General features: G+C 38.0%; 1 protein-coding gene across 2 annotated transcripts in view; it reads right to left on the bottom strand.

Moving 5' to 3' along the window:
- DSC2 (desmocollin 2) overlaps window positions 1-17865 on the bottom strand; it is a 35495-nt gene extending 17630 nt beyond the window's left edge. The window contains exons 1-7 of one of the 2 annotated variants that reach the window (XM_037032413.1): window positions 17476-17864; window positions 10495-10579; window positions 9183-9382; window positions 7920-8039; window positions 5676-5831; window positions 4292-4436; window positions 2459-2625 (exon numbers count right to left, since the gene is read on the bottom strand). In XM_037032413.1, coding sequence (XP_036888308.1) covers window positions 2459-2625; window positions 4292-4436; window positions 5676-5831; window positions 7920-8039; window positions 9183-9382; window positions 10495-10579; window positions 17476-17544 — 942 coding nt within the window. In that variant the 5' untranslated portion in view covers window positions 17545-17864. Of the gene's footprint in view, window positions 1-2458; window positions 2626-4291; window positions 4437-5675; window positions 5832-7919; window positions 8040-9182; window positions 9383-10494; window positions 10580-17475 lie in introns of both variants that reach the window. The other variant, XM_037032415.1, reaches the window with a different exon arrangement.
- Window positions 17866-19196: the final 1331 nt, after the last annotated feature.

Raw genomic sequence — 19196 nt, forward strand, 5'->3', positions numbered from 1 at the left:
ATTTCACTTAGAAATTTCTTTGGGGATGCAATAAAAATGATTAATTTTAGTACATTTTAGCCCATAGCCAGGGGTGTCAAACTTATTTTCACCAGGGACCACAGTCAGGCTCCAGGTTGCCTTCAAAGGGCCAGATGTAATGTTAGGACTGTGTAACTGTAACTACTCCTTAACATTTAAGTGGGAGCTTGGAACTGCTGCCCGGTAGAAACAAGGTGCCAGGCCAGATAAAACAAGGTGGAGGCCGGATTGGGCCAGCAGGCCTTGGGTTTGCTCCCTGTGTCACTGTCCATGTGAAGAAATGGGAGATAGGCACAGTGCACTTCTGCTGAATAGCATAGTCCGCTGTTCTCTTAAGGAAAAAGTATCTGCGTGATTGTTTGACTGATGAGCTGAACTAACTGTTATTTTATTTTTTTATTTTTATTTTTTTAAAGATTTTATTTATTTATCTTTAGAGGGGAAGGGAAGGAGAGAGGGAGAGAAATATCAATGTATGGTTGCCTCTTGTGTGTCCCCTGCTGGGAACTGGCCTGCAACCCAGGCATGTGCCCTGACTGGGAATCAAACCATGATCCTTGGGTTCACAGGCCCGCGCCCAATCCACTGAGCTACACCAGCCAGGGCTGTTGTTTTATTTTTAAATAAAATACATCTCTATATGAAAGGCATCTGGTTTTTCAGATTGGTACATTTGAAAAACCACATTCTGTCAAACAATGTGAACGATGCTTTAAGGGGAAAAACTACTTACTAATAATAATAAATTGGAGTGTTTAAACACAAATGAGAATCCTAGAAAATTTTTATTTACCATTGTGATATTAATGGAAGTGAAGAGTTGATTTTCAACACTGTTCAATGAAATACATTCTGCATAACTTAGTGAACCTATATGACTAATGTATAATGTTACAAAATCACACATGGGTGAAGTAGCCACACAATAGACGTAGACCAACGGGTTTTAATGTAACAATGTGTGAAAGTTCATTGATAAGACTTCAGAATGCACTTAGCAAAAAACATTTATGAAACTACCAGTTGTCAAGTTTTGGTATAGTTTCAAAGATGAATATCCACAAAGACCTGAAATGACTATTAAAATATTTAATACTCTTTTCTAACTTTGTATCTGTGGGGTTTTTTTATGTACATAAGCTAATACTGCCTTTTATAACAGAGCCACTGCAGGAGATATGGGAATCCATCTGTCTTATATAAAACCAGGTATTAAAGAGTTTGAAAAAATATATAATAATACCAGTATTCTCACTAAATTATTTATCATTTTGGAAAATACATTTTTTATGAAAAAATTACTTATGTTAACATGTAGTATATCCATTATTATTTTAAGTAGGTAATTAAATACATATTTTAAATTGTCATCAGTTTTAAATACTAATGGGAAAATAGTGATAAATATAACCCATATAAAGAAAATGTCTTTGGAATCTCCAAAAATACTTAAGATTGTAAAGGGATTTTGAGATCAGAAAATTTTAAGGCCATTTCTCTATTCCATGAGGGGTAAAGAGAATAAGAGGAAATGAATCTGATATGAAGTTTTAGGAATCAAAGAAAGCTATTATACTATATTTTAAGATTAAGAATTATAAATGTAGTAAGTAGGCCAGCTAAACTGCTCTAAGAATTCAGCTTAATATATGTTTGCTGAAGGAGGCAACTGTTGAATAATCAAGTTAATACATTACTATAAGTATAACAGTCACAGCAGAAATGGACAGAATATAAAAGTGGAATAATCTTGAAGGTAATATCGACATGCTGTAGAAAGTGAGTTGATCTAGGTATATGGGGAGATATCAAATACAACTTGGAGAACTTGAATTCAAGGACATAATATAAAATTATGAATAGGAAAAGAATGTATTAATGTCATTTTTACTAGAAAAGATGGGAAGCAGAGTGTGCTTAGAAAGAAAGAAAAGTTCAACTTTCATGGCACTGCATTTTAGGTACCTCTGAAACATCCAAATAAACATTTCTAGCAGTCAACTGAAAATGGTGTGCCAGATTAGATATAATCTTTCTTTGAATCTGTGCAAGGGGAAGAATGCAAAAGAACGCACTGCGGAAGACATGGTGCAGACAGAAAAAGAAGCACTTTTTTCACTCTTATCTGTAGATAAAAAATTTCTACACATTTCCAAAAGTTTACCTTTTTATATTTGATATTTGTTTTTCATACTATCAATGTTTACATTGGAAAATTCAATCTTCTAAAACACAATTCAGGAGACAGTGAATTAATTTCAAAATTAGTGTGCTGCAAAGGTAATGACCCTCATGAACATACATAAAATGATCCTTTTTCTAAAAGTAGATTCACAACACACTTTTCAAGAACACACTCACAGGTGATACACAGCCATATCCGGGTTCTATTAAACAACAGCAAGGCAAACACATTTTTCATTAATATTGATGTTACCTCTCTGTCCAGCTGAGACGATGTGGTGGTAATCACCCCTGTAGATGGATGCATGAAAAACAGGCTGGGTGGTGCTGGCAGCTGCTGGAGGATGGAGTACTTCAGGAGCGTGTGCAGTGTGCCAGGCTCATCTTTGTCAACCGCACACACCTGTCCCACGGTGGAGCCTACGTATTGAAAAATCCCCTTTAACATCTAAGACTTTTACATTTTTGACTTTCTCTTCATATTCCTCCTTTCCATCTACTTTGAAAATGTTTTGGAACACTTATATATCAGTAAGGATAGTTTTTTATAATAATAACATAATGGTACCATAATAGTTTCTGTGTTTCTATATAAAGTATATCTTCTGGCACATAAAGTGTTTCTCAGATAAGGTCAAGTGAAAAGAGTTCATCATCACTGAGCCCTCATTATATGAAATGTTAAAGGAACTTATCTAAGAAAAAGAAGACAAAAAATATGAACAATAAAATGAACAAACTCACAGCTATTGGCAACCAAACCTAAAAAAACAAACAAATTAAGCAAACGACTAGAACAGGAACAGAATCACAGAAATGGAGACCACATGGAGGATTATCAGTGGGACAGGGAGCAGGGAGAATGGGGAAAAGCTACAGGGAATAAGAAGCATAAATGGTAGATAGAAAATAGACATGGGGAGGGTAAAAATAGTATAGAAAATGCAGAAGCCAAAGAACTTATATGTACAACCCATGGACATGAACTAAAGGGGGGAAATGTGGGTGGGAGGGGGTGTGCAAGGTGGAGGGGAGTGAGGGGGGAAAATGGGACAACTGTAATAGAATAATCAATAAAATGTATTTAAAAAATAAAATAGAACTATGAACAGAGAAAAAATAAAGTATCCCTTCCTTTTAAATATCTCAGTAGCCTAATGTTTTTGATGTATTTTTTCTTTATATTAAATTTTTGGGGGTGATACTGGTTAACAAAATTTACAAGTTTCAGGGGCACGATTCTACAACACATCATCTGTGCACTGTATTGTGTATTCAACAGGCCAAGTCAAGTCTCCTTCCATCACCACTTACCGCCAGCCTGACATTCTGGAATCTGATGACCATATCCACATTTACTGTGTTTAATGTACAATTTTATAAATGTGGATAATATCTCTTCATGGTCTTTTTATTTCTACTAAAGAGTTCATTGTTCTCTAACCTTTTTCTATTTGCGAGCTTGTGCTTAAATTAAACATAGGGGTATGCTTCCTCTGAAAATGTTTGGTTTAGTTAAGTATTTCTAGAGGGAAACTAAAAAACTGCATTCTGTCTTTCAGCTAAAATGATCCATTCTCACAAGATGAGAAAACATTTGTAGAATTCTCAACAACATTTGTGATTGATTATGCCCAGAGCATTGTCAATCATGTAATCACTACAGAACATCATTAGCTCTCTTAAAGGCTAAGACCTGAGTTGCTCAAAGGCTTACTCTTTTTTTAGAGTATGTTCTCCTCAGAGTACTTATTTTATCTTGAACAGGAAGGGAAAGTAACATTTACTGAATAACTCCTATTTTGCAGGCCCTGTGGTTGGCATTCCAGGTGTATTATACACCCTTTAATTTTCATGACAAACTTGCATATTGGTTTCCCATGTTATAGATTGTCAAAATTTTAAAAATTGCCCTAGGCCACATCACACCACTCGCTCAGGAAAGGGAGAGCAGAATTCCCTGCAGCTCAGCCTGATGGTAAATCCCTTCTTACCAGCAGGATATGCTGCCTCTCAGTTTCATAGAAAAACTCAGCTACTGAAGTGAAACGCCCAGTTGCCACACACTGGTAAAGTGGGTACTCACCAACTTTGCTATGTTCAGCAATTCTAAAAGTATAAGTTGTTTCTGTGAAAATTGGCGGATTATCATTTTCATCCTCAACTTTGATTATTAGGGGAAGTGGACGATCTGCAGAATATCCATCTGGAGTTGTTGCCAAGGCAACGATCTGTGAAGAGGGTAAAATAAGAAGAGTAAAAATAATCTATCAAAATATGATGCAAACTAGTGTTGGCTTTAAGTTACAGACTGTTCAGTATTGCAATGTGAGGGTTACCCCTTGTGTTTGAATCTGGAGGTGAGCATACATTAATGCCGTAAAAGGTGGTTAGTTTCGTGGTGTAGTAAAACATTTTATGTTTAACTTTATCTAATAGCAGATGATTTTGTTTTCCTCACTATTGCTGTATTGTTGTTCAAGAATGTAATGTTTTTCATTCCTTTTTCCAAAACCAGTCTTAAGGATTATTATATTTTGTTTTATTTGAAAGTTTTAGACACATAAATTTTAAATACATTTTTTTAAACTTTGGATTCTTTGGATTCCAAATTTCCCATGTAATAGTTATCTGAGATATTGTCTTACTTTCTAATACTAATTATGACTTCCAGTACACCGATAGTTATATTCAGGTAACTGTCTTCATACAAACTTTCTATTTAAAACAGGGAAATCAGAAATAAAACTAATAAATGGCTGCAAATTAAATGTGAAATATAATCTATTTCTTTTGATTTTATAATATAAATTTCAATTCCAGTTTTTCCCAAAACAACTACCACAGAAATAACAGAACACGGGTCCTAAATATTCTAACCCTAAATATTTAATTCAAAGTCTGCATGCCTATTCAGTTAATTTAGTCTACTAATGAGTAATTAACTAATCCAAAACAGATAGAAAATAATTAAAACTGAACAAAACTAAAGGACCAATCTTTCGTTGGAAAAATCAGTACATTAGGTTAAATTCTTACATTACTAACTTTCATGTCACCAGGGGTAGCTCAACCCCATGAAGAAAAGGTTGAATAATCTTTCTTAGTTAAGCACTGTCCACAGTCCTTACTTGCTCACCAGAAGCTAATTCTCTCCCATTACTAAGGGAGGGTTAATTCTAAACTTCACTTACCTCCCATCTCTCTCTCTACCATTCACAGATCTTTTTTGTCAACTAAATAACTGTTTTTGAAGTGGTGCTCTTTTTTCTTTGGAAAGATAGAGTAAAATTATAATACCAGGAAATTTCTAACAGAATCTATGAAATTCTTTTTGCCTCAAGCCATGGCTGCATTATCAGAAGGGTAGATGACAAACTCAGAAAACAGAAAAGGGTAAGTGAATTGAGAATGAGAAAAAAGGTCAAGTCGAGTAATTACTAACATAATATATAAACTTTAGACTTTACCTGAAAAGAGTCATACTGCTCACGATCGACACGCTGATTACAATACAGTTTTCCCGTGTCCCTCTCTATCTGAAATAAATTCAGGGGTTCTTCATCAACTCCAGGCCCTCTTATAGAATAGTATATAGTGTAGTTTTGTGCTGAATCAGATTCAATCTAGAAGGTAGATATTGACATGAGACAAATGTTTATTTCAGCAACACTTTCATCTGTATATTTATACAATTACAATGCTAATAACTAATGCTGTCTTTATTTATGATTACATAGGAATAAAAAGCAACAAGAAAATAAGGACACCTTATAATTGAGACATTTCAAGAGCAAGGCACGAAGAGAATAATGTAATAGCATCTTAGTTTGCCAGAATAACTAAGGAATACTTTAAAGGCTAAATGATACCTATATGGACCAAACATTTAAGACTTTTTCTGCCTTAGAAAACAAAATATTCTGAGCATGAAAAATTATTCTGTTGCCATTAAAAAACAAAACCAAAATAAAACTTGAATTTTTATATGAGGTGGGAAAAAGTAGATTTACAGTTGTAACATAAATAAATAATACAATAATTAATAAATAATTATACAAGAATAAATTCCGTTTCACATACTCACAGCTGTAAACCTATGTTTGCCACTCCTCTATGATAAAAGATTTGAGATACTACATTTAAAGTGTTCTGCCTGCACGGCAAAAACTTGAACAATTTTTTCTTAATTAGCTTTTGTTATCTGTAAGCACCTTCTTCATTACAGGAGATGAGTTTGCATGGGTTGGGATGGGGAGGGATAGGGAATAATGAGAATATAAATGGCATAATATCTTTGCAAGTGTAATATTCTGGTGCTTGATTCAAACACAATTTCTTCCAAGTTGCTTTCAACCTCTTGGTTATACATCAGAATGATTAACACAATTATTTTCTAACAATTTGTTTCTCAACTTTGCTATTCTCTCAGCTGCATTCCATTTTTGGATGGAATGTAAAGGAGGATTCTCTCTCACCATTTCAAGAACTCAGGGAAAAGAAACCCAAGTCATAGATTGAATGGTAGTGGCCACTGATAGTGGAAGAAGGCAAAAAGGTTTGTTAAAGTTTCCACAAAATATTAAAAAAGAGAGAGAGAGAAAATGTGGATCCAGTATAATTTAAGCAGTAGACTTGGGGATAAGCAATAGAAAGTTGTACAAGGTCTGTCCAGAAAAAAGTCCAGCCATTGTTAATGTAACAATAAAGGCTTGTGTGATGTCGATGTAACCTGGCAGCCACGGAGAGTGGATGGACTGCAAATGTGTGAACAATGATGATGTCACTGTACTAGTCAATGGGGGTGGTAGATGCCATGGAGTGAGCATGTGTACTATGTGACCTGTCGCATTCAAAATGACTAAGCCAGTAGAGCAACGAATCTGAATCAAATTTTGCATTCAGCTTGAACGTTCCCACACAGAAACTATTCAGATGATTCAGAAAGCCACAGCTATGGGCAACTGGTGATTGGCAGCTTCATCATGACTACATGCCCGCTCATGCACCATGTCTTGTGCAGAGTTTTTTGTTGAAACATCAAATCGCCCAGATGGATCTGACCTCCTATAGCTCAGATTTGGCATCCTGTGACTTCTGGCTTTTTCTATAACTAAAATCACCTTTGAAAGAGAACAGATTTCAGACTGTCAATGAGATTCAGGGAAATATGATGGGGCGGCTGTTGGTGATTGAGAGAACTGTGTGAGGTCCCACTTTGAAGGAGACAGAAGTATCATTGTCCTGTGTACAATATTTCTCACATCTTATATCTTCTTGAACAAATGTCTCTATTTTTCATATTACATGGCTGGATACCTCCTGGACAGACCTCGTATGTATCTTCCACTTCTCAGCATTTGGCCTTTTATTAGCGATTTTCCTTTTTTTTTTCTTTTACAGAAGGTGTTTAGGAGTTTTCTATACACAGGCTCTGTGACACTCTTGTTGCTATGAAAATTCATTAAGGAACCACATGTTTGAGGTTGTTAGATGGATTTTACAGTTTTAGTAATGACCTTTGCATGACTAGAACTGCAAAAAATATATGCATATATAAAGATATATATTTATACCCATGTATTGTAGCATATGGTATGCATACACATTTATTCATATATTCACACACCACTATCTTTTAAATATGCATTGTCTAAATATTTTTAAAAACATGAAAACCGTAGACCTTCACAATGGAAAAAAATCAATTGTACCTGTTCAAGGAAAAGTGGGAAAGGACCCAGGTAATTTTCCATCATTGAGACAGGGATTGGAGCCCATCTCCTCTTGGCACGTCTCAGAACCGTTTCTTTTGAATCACTTTGCTTTAGCACCTCAATTTAGGGGGAAAAAATAAAGTCAACAACCATTTTATTGTCAAACATTAGAATGTTGATTATCTTCCTCCTCTCATGAGGACTAGCTGAGGAGGTGTACGACCCTGGTAGTGCTTGAAAATAAAACTAAACATCAACACTGCAAAAAGAGAATGAAGAGATAACTGCCCTGGAATCACAGTCATCCTCTTGAGAGAATAATTTCACGGGCATATAAAAGAAACATGAAACTGGAAGCCTAGGAACAAAACTGAAAAACAAAATTACTCTTGCCACAATGTCATGCCAAAGACAGAAGGAGAGATATGGAAAGAAAATCAGAAGACTGCCTACCCCTCCTAAGTTTAGCATCAGCACCTTCCACTCACCAACAATAGGAAGAGTCAGGGAACCATCAGAGAGGTCAGTGTCAGAACCAGAGGAGAAACCTGGTGACAACTCTCCAACTGCTACAGTCAGTAATGGCTCATGGTGACCAGAAGTCACTTTGACCTTGGATGTCACAAAGTAACAAGCACAGATGAGGTCTAAACCTCAACCTAAAGTAGTCATCTACTTTCTAAGACTACAAATTATGCTGTCTAAGGTAGTGTGAGGTGCCCTGGCTGGTGTAGCTCAGCAGATTGAGCGCGGACCAATAGAACCTGTGGTTCTATTCCCAGTCAGGCCACATGCCTGGGTTGCAGGCCAGTTCCCAGCAGGGGACTCACGAGAGGCAACCATACACTGATATTTCTCTCCTTTTCTCCTTCCCTTCCTCTCTAAAGAAAAATAAATAAAATCTTTATAAAAAAAAGGTAGTGTGAGGCCTCCAGAGGTGGTTTCAAAACTTGTTTTTAAAAACCTACTCTGCAGTAAAGATCAACAAATGCTCCTTTGTGTCCAGTCTCAAGCTCTCATGCTGTGGCATCTCTCCATTTCTCTCTTTTTGTACAAAATAAAAAGGAATTACAAACTCTAGTTACTCTATGTTGCAGAATCCTCTTCCCTTTGAACAGTGTTAAATGTGTCATGGTTTTCATTCATCTTCAAGCTAAATTATCCTCTGTCCTTTCTGACTCCACATCTTCCCTGGTAATGTTAGTTACATGTGAAGAAAACACTTCATTATACCATATTCCATTCCGTAGTTCAGTATACCTTCGTTTGATGCTCTAAAAGGACCAATAGTTTCTTTTCTTCTTGGTTCTCAGTGTTGGAAAGCGATATGGTAAAATTTCTCTTCTCTGAGGACAGAAGAATAGCATTTGTGGTATAGACTGAACCATCTTCTAAAATTTGGAAATCAGGATCACTTGAATGAATTAGGTTTGCAGACTTAAAGCATTCCTTCAGGTTAACTGTAAAAAAAATACATAGCAATCATTTGCAAGGTGAAACATACCAACATAGAGTTTTAAAAGCAGTATACATATGGGGGGCAAAAACTTAAAATTAGCTACACTGACACTTGTAAATTTTTCATTTTTAAAAGGACATATGAAACTCTATGGTTAATTAACTTGTGCCAAACACAAATAATACACACATCACTTTTAATAAGGTGCACTATATCCTTTTAAAAAAGGGACATTTATTGCCCTGGCTGGTGTAGCTCAGTGGATTGAGTGCGGGTCTGCAACTCAGAGTATCGCGGTTCCATTCCCAGTCAGGGCACATGCCTGGGTTGCAGGCCAATTCCCAGCAGGGGACGCACGAAAGGCAACCATACATTGTTGTTTCTCTCCCTCTCTCCTTCCCTTCCCCTCTAAAGATAAATAAATAAAATCTTTTAAAAAAAATAAAATAAAGAAGGGATATTTATTTTCAAATATAAGCTCCATTGTTCAAATATTTTTGCCAATACAAAAAAGGTTTTCTTTATTAATTAAAGTTAGTTACATAGTAACATAAGTACATTTGAAGAAAGTTATACCACATCTAGGGAGTTAAAATGGGCAGTTATTGAATTTAAATATTACATTATTAAAATAGGTATATCTATTATTAAATAGTCATTTTCTGTGTTCTCATTGGTCTAATCTTTTCTAATATAGTTGAGTTATGTAAAAAATTTAATTACCGAAAAAAATAAGATGTAAAAGTCAATGTCAATAAGATGTCAGAATGTTTTAGGACAAAAATCTGAAGACAAAACCCTCAAACTTCAGAAATAATTTCAATACTATTTCTCAATTTCACAGAAGCATGTTAAAACATACACAATATCCTTTCATTAATGTAAATATTGTTTTTTCTTACTTCATCTAATCCTTTTTATCCACTTCATATAGTCATGTTTTTCAATTTAAAAAAATATTCCTTTCATCAGAACAGTGCCACATGCGTCATACACGATAATGTACTGAACAAGTTCTAACTCTTAGTTCCAATATAGTTATCCTTCTCAAAGTCACACTATCTTTACAAGACCTTACAAATTAGGATTTCACATATTTTAGGAGTTTCTTACCTCTACCCACAAATTTCTTAGCGTCCAGTTTAGAGGGAACATGTAGTGTCACTTTTTTACAGGCACCACAGGCAGATATTAAGACCTAAAAAAATCAGTGTAATATCATGCATTAAAAAGATACTTTTAATATATATATAGTTTATATAAACTATAAATCTGTATAATTGTAGATCAGTTTATATAATTACCAAGATAACCTAAAAACATACACTGGAGTAAGAAAATCAGAAAAAAATTCTCTCTAGGGGAAGAATACAATAATAAACTGAGAGTCATGACTCACTCCTTTGCTCAGCATGTAAGCACAGAGAATGTCCTACGCTATTGGGTTTTGTCTTCTATTCTGTAAAATAAGGTTAATAGTAATTTCACAGCCTTACTAGGTACACTGAGGAACCAACGACAACCTAAGCAAGAGAGAACCGACACTATTAAGAAGGTAGCCCAGATGTATAAATAGAAAAAAGAAGGAAAAAAATTTAATGAGCCAGCAAAATGTTTCAATTAATTGTGGATCACCTAAATGAATTGCAGCACCATATCAGTAATAACCTAAATAAAACCTCAAAAAGAGTAGGTAACATTAACTCATTGCCATGGATTGATTTGGAAAGTATTTATTTAATACCCCACAAATACAAGCACATAACTTTAAAATACAAGCTTATTTTGAAGGTGCATCTTCTCATAAATGAGAGTTAAGGTCATTTTACAAAACATTTCCCTTGTTAGTGTTTTATTGGAACCAATTCCAATATTCAAACACACTGGAATTTAACTCCATTCTCTCTGAAATTTTACAATAGATGTTTCTGAAAGATTTACAATAGTTTTCGTACAGTTTGACTACACACAAGATAGGTAAAACTAACATTTACATCATTATTTGCAAAGTCCATAATCATAAATTAAAATCAGCAAAATTTGGATAAAAACTTCTATTTCTAATAATCACTAAAGAACCTTTAACTATCTAATTTTAATTGCGCATGAAGAATCAGGTAAAGCAGGAATTATATTTCACTGGAGATTGGGGATGGACACAATGAGGAGTGTATCTGAACTGGAAATTAAAAAATTAGAGGAACTGTCACTAGCTGCATGGTCGAGAGAGCACCGGAGTCCGAGCAGGGAGTCAGAGGACTGGGGATTCAAGGTGACTGAAAGCAAACATCTACTTACGCATTCAGCCAGCACTTATAGGTTGCTTACTAGGTACTAGGCAGTGCTCAAAGGCTACAGCGGGGAACAAATCAAAGTCCTTGACTTTACTGAGGTAACATTTTAATGAGAGACAAAAAATTAATACACAAAAGCACAAAGGTTACATAATGAAAGAGATACATATTGTGAGAAAAATAAGGCAAGGAGAGAGAGTGACAAAAAGACCAGAAGCCTGAACGAAATGAGGAGGAAAACCAGTTCACCCACAGAAGAGCCTTCCAGGTGGCGCAAACCCAAACCCAAAGCCCTGGAAGGGGACTTCACCTGCGTCTTGGAGGAACAATGGAGGTCATCACAGTAGAGCACAGTGAGTGAACCCTGATAGATGACTAAGAGGCAATCAGAGGCACATCCTGTAAGATCTAAAAGGCCAAACGAAGGAGGGCAGACTTTATTCTGAGTGCAAAGAGAAGCAGCATCAGCTATACAGGGAGAGAGAGGATGGCTACTTAGACCAAGGTCAAAACAGGAGGGTAAAAACAGGAGAAGGCACGAAGGGCTGGATTAAGACAACACTTTGGATAAGTGTCCTATATATCCATTCATTCATGTATTCAACAAATATTTATTGATTCTCTACTACATGTCAGACACAGAGAGAACTAACAACATGATCTTCACAAAACACTCAATTCAAGGGTAAGGTGTATTTGTAATTTCAGTAAAGCAGGGTAAATGACAGGAAAGTACAAGGTGTTTTATGGGAGAGAAGGGAAAATTAGCCTCCTGTAAGAGCCAGATAATGTCACCTGAGGAGTGGCTACAAGTCACCCCTGTCAAGAAGAGGCAGAGTTTGCATGTTCCAAAGAGAGGAATAACTTATACAAAAGCCCAGAGATGACACAGACCTGAACACGAAAATCTGGAATAACTGATGGGAGGAACAGAAGTTTAAAAAGTATTCAGAGAAGTAGGTGTGGACACATTCTGAAAAGCTTTAACAATGTATATAGATCTTATTTCCTAAAGGAAAGTAAGACCATGATTTGTTTTAAGCAGATAAATTACACAAGAAGCTTTCCATTTGAACCAGTAAATCTGACCAGTATGGAGAATGAATTAGGGAACAATTTTCCTTTCCAAAAAGGGCAGCTATGTCATTCAGACAAAACCCCATGCCCAAACTGAAAACAATGGATACATTCTTTCGTAAGGATTTGCTAGACAAAAACTGAGGATAAAGCAGGAACACAGAGTAGTAACTAGAAATGACATCTTAATCTGAAAAAAATTTTACTCTGGTCTTTTGGATTCCACAGAAAAGAGTGAAATCAAAGCACGGGCCTGCCTAAGATCTAAGACAAGAATTGCCCACATTAATCCAGGACCCAAATGCAAAGCCTTCATTGCAGGGGTGGGCTGGAAGTAAATCCCCCTCGTGGATTTGTGATCAACATTCACATCATTTGCGTGGTCCAGGAACCTTATACCATTAATTAACATAAAGTCTTGGCATGTGATCAAAACTATAGATCCTGAAAGACATTTGACCAAATTCAATAATCACTCTTAGATTTTTTTAAAAACGGACCCAAAATAAGAATTGATAAGTATTTCTTTGATATGATTTTTATATTGCATTATAAACACAACATCCATGGCAAAGCACAAGCAGTGGCCACACTAAACTCAAAAACAGGACAGATTTTCCAAGGTCAATATTTACAGTTAGCATTACATTAATGTCTATCACGCAAGAGGAAGATATTAGATAGCATATGAATTGGAAAAAAGAGGTAAAAAATCTGTATTTGCACTTGATATGATTATTTACTTGGAAACCCCAGCAAATCAACCAATTAATTACTATAAAACAATAAGAAAATTTCAGTGAAGGAGCAGCAATAGCAATTAAAATATAAAAATCATTAGTATTTTTACACGTAAATAAAAGCACTTAAATAATATAACGAAAGAGAAGAAATCATTTTCAAAATTAATAAAATAGAATATCAAGAAGCAAACATAACAAGAAATATATAAAACTTATTTGAGAAAAATCTGAAAATATTTCTGAAGAACACAAAAGTAGACTTTATAAAGATACATCTCTATTTTGAAAAGGAAAGCAAAAACCACAAATATATTAATTTCGCTAAGTTATAAATTTTATGATCCTAATAAAAATCCCACAGTATTTTTCCTGGAACTAGGCAAGTTGTTATAAAAGGTGATAACAAAATATCAATAATTAAGAATAGATAAGAAAATCATGGAAAAGAAAAGCAATGAAAGGATATTAGCTCTAGCACATATTAAAAGACCCCACAAAGTTTCAATAATAAAAATAATAAAATATTGGTACATGGAAAACTGAAAGATACTAGATGCATACAAACTGGAAAGGAAGAAGTAAAAAAGTTCTACTTTCATTTGATACAACTGTAGACCATCCACAAAGGTAGTAGTAACTTTTTGTTACATTCACCAACATTCTGAGTTTCCATTTCTTCACATTTCTTGGCTACCCAGCATGTTGTCAAACTTTTGGATGTTTGTCAAGTAAGAAATGACATTACAGTGTAGTTTTAAATTCATCATTTTTATTATGAATAAGGCTGGAATATTTTCATGGGCCTTTTTCAATAATTTATGGGAATTTTTAATATCATGTTCATGTTAGATTTCTTGATTTAGAAGAGCACTTTGCATATTAGATTAACCTTTAAAAGTACGATCTAAAATATTTTTTCCACTTTGGTAGTTACCTTTGACTTTGCTTCTGATATTTTTGTTTCATTTGGTATAGTTTTTGGCGAGGGACAAGTATTGGGTGTGTTTTATTACAATTGATTTTCTCAATTTTAATGAATGGCTTTTGAAATCTCAGCCATAAATAGGCCTTCTTGACTCCAAATTTAAATAGAAATTGGTAATTTTTTTCTTGTTTTTCTGTATGGTAGCATATGTTATATTTAAATCTTTCATCTGTTAGGAATTTTCTGTGCTGTTCTGCATGAGGTATAGATTCACCTTTATCTTTTGCCAAATGATTGCCTAGATCAAGTACTACACATAGTACAGTATTGTCTATGTCCCTCCTCAATGAAGTGTTATGACATCTATCATAAAATAGCTTTCTACCTAGCCAAATACAACCTTTATGGAGGGAAGAGAGAGTGCATGCTAGCTACCAAATTTACAGTCATTTAAACTTTTATTTGGCAATCCCATTTCTGGTAATCTCTTCTATTGCGACACCTGCCCATACATGAAATAACATATATACGGGCTGATTCATTGTGGCATTATTTGTAATAGCAAAGAGGGATAGCAGAGATGATGGATAGCAGTAAAGATATCCATGAGCAATTTCTCAACATAGATTTAATGGGACTGAATGATGAATTAAGGGAAGGGGACAGTGAGGAAGGAAAACCAAACAGCTTCCAGACTTTTTACTTGAGGAACAAGGCGTGTCATTGTGTCATTTATTGAAATACAGGACACTAGAAGAAAAGTAACACTGTTTGGAAAGAAAAATGTTGTATCACATCATAGTAAGAACAAAGATATAAAGGCCAATTGTTCAAAATAAATTTATCATACGCAGGCACCTGTATGGCATTTTAGGAACAAGACCTAAAATAGGAAGTCTGATTCTGAGTGGTCAGGAATATCAAAAGAAAAGAGAAGTGGATTTCAAAAATAAAGGTGCAATCTACTAGGTGGAAGCATATAAGGCTTAATTAGGATTTAGCAATAAAGTTGTCTGATTGTCTGAGAGAGAAAAGCTTCTTTGGCATTTAGACAAAGCTAAAGTTCAAGTGGTTAAGACACATATCAGACGAGGCAATATTAGGAAGTGGAGATAAGCCGAGTTGTGCAATGGTGAAGGATTCCTTGGGTGTATCTGGAGCACGACATGTAAAGGGTGCCCCCCAAAGTCACGCTCATTTAATAACATCTTCTACTCAAATACTCTTCATGCATCTATCCCACTTGAGACTCACAACCACAACAACCAGCTGAGACCAGCGGGGCTGTGTAGAGATCCATCCAAGGTCCCCAGAACACTAGGCCTTCCTTCCAGTTTGAATGTAGCAGAATGAGGCCTGCAGCCAGAGCCTGTGCCCTTTTTGTCTTCACCCCACTTCTGATCTGTCCTGCTTTGAAGCTAAGGAAGGCCACACAATGGCAATTATTCAATTTATTTATTCACCTACAATCACTTACTTCTAACGAGGATCTGAGACAAATGCAAAGTTCTATGTAAGTATATACAAAGCAATTCTATTTACTACCTGTGACTAATCACCCTTTTTCCATCAAAGAACAATGGCCAGTGGTGTGAACAGAGGTGGTACCTTTATCAGGAATCTAACCAAAATTTATTCTTTTGTTACCGACTACATATTCTGTGACTGGTATTTCATTCTTGGTTTCCTCAACTGCAAAATGTCAACAGCTGCACACGTGGCCTTTCCTGTAATTAATGTGCCCCAGGCATTTTGCTAAGGGTTTGGTGTCCACAGAGTTCTAAAGACCTTCTAATAATCAGAACAACTACAATTTCATTGTTTAAAAATTTAAGGAGTTGGCCCTGGCTGGTGTAGCTCGGTGGATTGAGCAGGGGGGCCTTTGAACCAAAGGATTGCTGTTGGATTCCCAGTCAGGGCACATGCCTGGGTTGCAGGCCAGTTCCCAGCATGGGCGCACCAGAGGCAACCATACACCGATGTTTCTCTCCGTCTCTCCTTCCCTTCCCCTCTAACAATAAATAAATACATAATTTAAAAAATTTAAGGAGTTGGTTTTCAAATGAGAGCAATAAAGAAAGGCAAATAATTCGAATACTTCGCCGTCCCCCTCCCCCAGTCCCACCACTGCCAGAAGGAATCTTCCCACACCCTGTCGGCCAGGCTGTCCCCTTTGTTTTTGGGGTTTGACTGGAGTCGCAACGTCAAAAGACACCAGGGACCTGAGCTCTTTCTCGCCTCCGGTCTACTTAACGTTTCTCCTTTCAGGAGACCCAGGAAGTCCAGTCCGGCCACCTCTGATCCCAGCCTCTCCCGGGGGCTGCTCCCTCGCACTGGATTCCAGCGCCTTCCAGTCCCCGCAAGATTCCTCCTAGGGAGGATGGGGGAGGGCTGTCCCGCCCCAAATTAGGTCACCACCCTCCGCTCCCTCCCGGCTCTAGGTAGGGTCTTCGCTATTGGTTTTAAATGGGAAGAAAGCTAGAGGGCAGAGGGGCAGAAGAATCCAGATGCCTCCGGGTACAACAGATCGGGATGATCATTTTCTCAAAAATTAAGGGGGAAGTAAAACCACACGGTGACAAAAATTAAAAAAGTAACAAACGCCCACCTGGAGCCCCTACACACACCCACCGCGCGGGACGTCGGTCTTCTGTGGTCTTGAACCCCGGTGAAGGCAGAAGCTACCGAACCTTTCCAGGAACGCGCCTGGGGCGCAGAGGTGCAGCGCTGGCGGGCGGCGCTTGCTGCTCATGCCCGAAGGCTACGCTTTCCGATGGGCGTTTGCAGCTCCTGCCTCCGTCGCTGCCTGCCTGTGCTGATTACATCTACCGCACACGCCTTTCCTCTCCCCTTCGGGTTCGCGGCACCCAGGGCACCGTCCTCTTTCTGTCTGCCTTCCCCCACCGCAACCAACTCCACTTCTTAGGGAGTTTAGTTAGTGAGCCCAAGGCCCACTAACTCTGCTTTGCCCACCACCCCTGCTCTAAGGGTCCCCCTTGGCTCCCGATCGATTGGAGCCCCCTCCAGGGACCCGGCGGCCCGGGCAGCCACTCACCGTGAGGGTCAGCAGGAGCTGCCAGCAGAGGGCTGCGCTCAGGGAGCGCCTGGCTGGAGTGGCCGCCATGGGAAGACTCGGGGCAGTTCGCGGGCCGACACACCCGGGGGCCGGGGTGGGAGGGATCCGCGGGGCCAAAGGCCGCGGCTGGGCAGCAGGAGTGAGAGGCGGTGCGCGGGGAGAGACGCCTTTCTTCTCCGTTTCTGAAGCCTCTGCTTCTTCCGCAAGGGGCTTTTCCTCTCGCCGAGGGTGGGGCTCCAGGTACGTCCGAAATACACCGATCGGCCCCTCCTTAGTATTTTCCTAAGTCTTTATTTCCTGGAGAGCGCAACAGGTGGAACTCCCTGTCGCCGCCACCCTTTTACCTGCGATAGGTGTTTCTCACCAGCGGACGTCACCTGTGTGCCCCATCTGTCCCCCGCCCCGGTGTCCGCCTGCAGGATCAGCCCCTGCCCAGCCAAAGCCCTGACAATACAAAGACTCACTCCGGGAGAGTGCTGGCCGCGGAAAAGGGCGCGGGTCCGAGCAGGTCCCCAGCCTGAGCTCCGCCTCTCCGACCCCAGCGGGTCGGGTCCTAGGGTCAGGGGCAGGCCCTCAAAGGCCGCCGGCCAGGTGCAGACGTCTGGTTTTACGTCACAGCTGCTCCCCGGTTAGCCGGCTGACTCCAGGTAGACTACTGTAAAAAATGTTTGCTGAAATAAATTTATTCCAGGCATCCAAGTGTAGTTCTGACAGGGTTTTCATCTCTAGCACACACCTTTCTTTGAGGATCTTGGAGGTGTTTTATTAGAAATCTCGTGGCCTTGCCCTGGCTGGTGTGGCTCAGCAGACTGAGCGTGGGCCTATGAACCGAAAGGTAGCTGGTTCCATTCCCAGTCAGAGCAAATGCCTGAGTTGCAGGCCAGTTCCCCAGTTGGGGGCCTGCAAGAGGCCACCAGTGAATGTTTCACACATGGCTGTTTCTCTCCCTCTCTTCCTCCCTCCACTCAGGCTCTTAAAAAATAAAAATAAAATAAAATAAAGAAATAAAAAGAAGTTTCATGGCCAATATGAAAATGACACCAGAAAATGACCATAGGTTAAAGAAAAAAAATTGGTTAGTATGGACAATTCATTGCTTGAGGTCCTAGATGTTGGCTAAATGTGGGCCACTACTGATTTTCTCTAAAATCATCCCTTGTCACAGTGAAACCCATCCACTGGCCTTCTTATAACATTTCTTAAATAAAAGTCCTAGAGATCGACCGGAAATTTCTCCCTTTGCTACCACCAAAGCCAGAGTTCACGGTGAAAAAACAAAGTAATGGGATAAAATTTGCCTTTTGACTTGAAGTGTGCTTAAACCAGATGAATTATTGCAGCTCTTAACTTGGAAGATTAAACATAAAAGTAGTATGCTTTCAGCTTTTCCAAAAGCAATGACGGGGCTTTCTGACTCATCCTTCTGCGCTTGTTCTCAGTTACTGACTTAAACCAGGAAATTCTGACTACAAAGGAGAAACTTGTCCGTTCCATTTCATTTACTTTGTCTCCTCAAGGATGTTTGGAGAAACCTGTTTGAAAAGCCTCACACCGTTTCAATTCTTGCGAATGCACCATTCCAATATCACTACACACAGAGCCCAAATTATTATCATGTTGAGCACATACTTAAATTCATAAGTAATGTCAAACAATGCAAGCTTTACCTTCTATATATTAGACACATCCTCTATTTTATC

Source organism: Sturnira hondurensis, unplaced genomic scaffold (assembly GCF_014824575.4).
Source record: "Sturnira hondurensis isolate 20B ecotype Veracruz unplaced genomic scaffold, ASM1482457v3 Scaffold0001872, whole genome shotgun sequence".
In the NCBI taxonomy this organism is placed as follows: Eukaryota; Metazoa; Chordata; class Mammalia; order Chiroptera; family Phyllostomidae; genus Sturnira; species Sturnira hondurensis.